General features: G+C 38.3%; 1 protein-coding gene across 1 annotated transcript; it reads right to left on the minus strand.

Moving 5' to 3' along the window:
- Nucleotides 1-2,141: 2,141 nt before the first annotated feature.
- Nucleotides 2,142-3,965, minus strand: LOC148299135 (uncharacterized). Its single transcript, XM_088276358.1, has one exon. It carries the CDS (start codon nucleotides 3,640-3,642, stop codon nucleotides 2,728-2,730), a length of 915 nt encoding a protein of 304 aa, XP_088132484.1. The 5' UTR covers nucleotides 3,643-3,965; the 3' UTR covers nucleotides 2,142-2,727.
- Nucleotides 3,966-4,183: the final 218 nt, after the last annotated feature.

Here is a 4,183-nt window from a genome sequence, read left to right on the forward strand (position 1 = left end):
AAGAATGACTAAATTTATCTTAATTTTTTTTAACAACGAGCGCATAGTTTACATTTCAAATTAGATCGGTAATTACCGCAAACTGAAATGAAGGTTCCTCTGTAAAATTTAGGCAAAAAAAGATACTAAGAAGTATTTTATTTACCAAGTAAAAACACATAAACAAATATTGGTTAGCAGCGAAATGCACTTTGTACATATTAAAGTACATTGTGATAATATTTTATTATAATCGGATTTTTTACAACTTTTTTTATTATTAAAGTGCAAATTAGTGATTCTGTTATTAATCTCCAAATTAATGAAATGTCACTAATCAAACAAGTAGGAATGTAAAAAATCTTCTGTTTGTTTTACATTCTTGATCCCTCTGCTTCAAAAATATAACATAATAAAAGATATCTTATGACCACTTTCCTTGTTATCACTTTTTGAATAAACAAATAAACGTACTACTAGAAAGCTCTTTAATAAATTAATCCTAACTTTAATTGCTTTATATTAGGATAAATTTTTAAATTAAATTAATACTAATTATATTTATTTAGAATTGCAAATATAATATCGTGCCTAAATATATTTTGAGATAGTATAATTTCTACTAATTCCTTAAATGCATAACTAAAAAGTAAAAAAAAATATTAATACAAAGAAGTTGGTAGACTCAGAAAAATAGTTCAAAGCGATGTAAATTAAATGAACAGAAATACATTTTTATTTCTATTTTTACTTGATAAATACCACCATTTCTTAAAATCTATTGTGACATTCATCATCATTCAAACACCATGATAATTTCAATAAGAAAATGATGCGGAATGCATCGAAACACGTGTCATAATGGATTTTATGGAATGTGGTATTTGCCAAAAAAACTTAAATTAAAAATGGATAGATTTTATGTGCCACAAAGTGACTGCAGAAAAGGGTCCAAGACGTACCTAACCCGATAAAAAATATTTTAATTTTAAATGTGCACAATTTTTAAATGCATACAACTTTCAAAAACTAGTCAAGATCGTATAAATATCTCAATAGAGACAAATTAGTTCAATTTAGATGGAAATATATAAGTATTTCTGCAATAAATATAATAATAATTAAATTAAATCAAGACGTTTCCTGGTATGAGTCAAAATCCACGTGTATAAACATAACTATTAGTCCTGATTACCTTTTTTTAATCAAACCCTTATCCGCACCCCAATGGTGCATAGGGCACTGCATCATATAAACGCAGTGTTATCTTGATCGTAAACACACGAGGAAAGGTGATCAGCCCTCCGCTTCAGGTACCAGTCCAGGGTAATATAAAATAAATATTAGAATGAAAAAAATCATTTAAATTTATTTTACCCCCCCTAGGAATCGAACCCGGGACCTCCAGAACGGTAGCCGAGCGTTCTTACCATTACCCTACGGAGGCGGACTCACTTTTTATTAAATCAAAAGCATTCTTAACTTTGTGTTATAGTAATATAAATGTCTGTTTATCATTCATCGTTCACTTTGCGTAATACCACTTTAATAAACAATAATTTATGACTACCGGTTTCGAAATAATCATTCCATCAACAGGTCATCAAAACGAAATTGTAATGGTCTGACATTTGTACAAAAATAAAAAATTGAAAGAGAGTAAGAAGACAAATTAATAACAATGGGAATATTTTTAAAAGTGGACTTGAAGTTAAATTTAGTTGGTTATTTATTCTGATAACTTAAAATTTAAACAGATGGACAGGTGAGAGCACTAAAATTTGTATAGAATTTCGAAATATAAATAATATGATAGGTAGAATGGTGAATGTTGCCCTATTTATTAGTAATCATTTAAACCGGCCAATAGCAGGTCGTGAGTCCATTAAATACCCAAACTTCCATACTCCCATCTCAATAACTTATTCATCTTTTTTTGAGATAGGAATTAACTGTGTAGGTACTATTTTTGACCTAAGAGCAATTCTTTGTTGACAATACATTATATCTTTTCATAGATCATATATGTACTGGGAAGATCCATGCGTTCATTTTTCATGTTTTTTGTTTGATACAAAAAAATATATATTTTTAAATATGTTTTATTCAGTTGGATGGTACTACTTAGTAAGATTACATTTTATACACTCTTTGATTTTTTTCAATATTTGGCATCAACTAAAAATAATTTTTAAACATATTGTATAGTAAGTACCTATTTATTGCTATTCTTGTCTTACATGCAAATCGATTTCCATGGCTGGCTTATATTTTTTTTTGAGATTTTAAGTTTATAAATACTTTTCTTTTCATATTTACAACTTAAGACTATTAATATCTACAGTTCTCGATTTCATCTTTCGGTCAAATATATTAAACTTGTTCATTTGAATCGCATAAAATGTGACAAAGATTCAAGATTGCGCTCATAATGTACTTAAAATCGCTAATCTATTACATTTTATTTACAATGACTAGATAGGTACACAACAAATTTCGTTTATTTATCCGAAAATTCACAGAAATTGCTAATTATTTATCATTTCTTATGACGTTAAAAAAACCACTTGTATTGCTTCAATTTTCAGCGCTTAGCATCCTGAAATTTCTTAAATTTCACACTCAATATTGCTGCGCGAATATCATTTCACTCAGTAAAAAGTTATTAACATTTGGCTCACTGTTCCCTAGCCGTTGTGTGGGATTGTTTTCTCGTAGGTCATCTTCGCTGGAACAGTAGCTCCGGCTTCATCTGCTCCAGTCGTCGGGGGGCGCGAGGGGAGAGAAGGCGGAGCGCCGCGCGGGGGCGGCCGTGCAGGGCGGGGGCGCCGGAGGACCCAACAGGGACTCTATGGAGAAGCCCTGGCCCAGCTTTCTGGAAGACATCAGCTCCGTGCGAGGCGCCGGCCGCAAGGGACGGGGCGCCAACAGAGGCGGGGGAGGCAGCCCTAGCGGCGGCAGGCAGTAAGGGAAAAGAGACAATGGAAGAGGCAACGGAGGCAGGCAATAAGCTTCGGGTCCCAGCAACGAAGCCAAAGCTCGCTGCTCCCTCAACAACATACCTCCCGCGGGCCTCTTATACCGCTTACGCCTTCTCAAAAAACTTCCGTTGTCAAACATATCCTCAGCCAACGGATCCAAAGTCCAGTAGTTTCCTTTTCCAGGGTTACCCGGCTCCCTCGGGATCTTTATAAAACAATCGTTCAGCGACAGGTTATGCCGGATGGAGTTCTGCCACGCCGGAAACTTCTCCCGATAGTACGGGAACCGCGTCATGATAAACTCGCAAATCCCGCTGAGAGTCAATTTCTTGTGCGGAGACTGCAAGATAGCCATGGTGATGAGAGCGATGTACGAGTACGGCGGCTTGATGAGCCCGGACTTGGGCTTGCTGGACGGCGACGCGTCGCTCTCGGTGGACCCGGACATGAAGACGGGAGACGCGTCGTCCACCGATAGCGGCTCCTCGTGCTTTTGGATGTACTCCAGAGACATCTGCTCCCTCTTGCGGAGGTACTCTTCCATCTCGCTGTCTTCCCTGGACGGGTAGAAGTCCGGCTCGGGCTTGCTGTCGCACAGGCGCACGTAGCGCTCCTCGGGGGCGAGGGGGCGCAGGTCGAGGGCCTGCCCCGGGCCCCCTGCGGCCCACTCCTCATAGCTCATTCACGCACTACTTCCGCACTCCTAACATGCCTCCATCCGAGACATAGAACACAATCAAATAAAATAAAAGCCACCAAATTAATACTCCAATACTCGATCAAAACAAACGACGAACGATGCCGGATAAGTTACATGAAAACTGAAAACTTTCAGTCAAATTTCGAAATTCATTTTACAGAATAAAACAAGCGTCGGAAAGCACATCACATTCGAAGAGTATCAAAAAATAAACTGGTATATATTTTATGTTACGAGATTTCTGTGATGCGAAAGTTTTTAGTTTTCAGCGATGTTTTTCACGACGCCGTTTCCGGCTGACAGTTGGCGGCGTCTCTCGGCCGAGGAGTGTAGCGGATTGAGCGGCGCTGCGGCCGCCGGACGCCAGTGGTGTAGCTCCGCCCCGGAGGCGTGCCGGGGGAGATCGATGCCTAACTTCATAACGGTCCACCGACAGACTAAACTTTGCAGCCCGGTTATTGCGCGGCTAAACGGTGGCGGGTGGTGGCGACTGCTTGCTGACTGCGATATGAGGGGTGATAAA

This window comes from Brachycentrus maculatus, unplaced genomic scaffold (genome assembly GCF_059751285.1).
Source record: "Brachycentrus maculatus isolate JH-2025_06_01 unplaced genomic scaffold, ASM5975128v1 h1tg001316l, whole genome shotgun sequence".
In the NCBI taxonomy this organism is placed as follows: Eukaryota; Metazoa; Arthropoda; class Insecta; order Trichoptera; family Brachycentridae; genus Brachycentrus; species Brachycentrus maculatus.

Excerpts from the sequence above, each read along its gene's own strand:
- LOC148299135 (XM_088276358.1), bottom strand. The coding sequence starts at position 3,642 with ATGAGCTATGAGGAGTGGGCCGCAGGGGGCCCGGGGCAGGCCCTCGAC.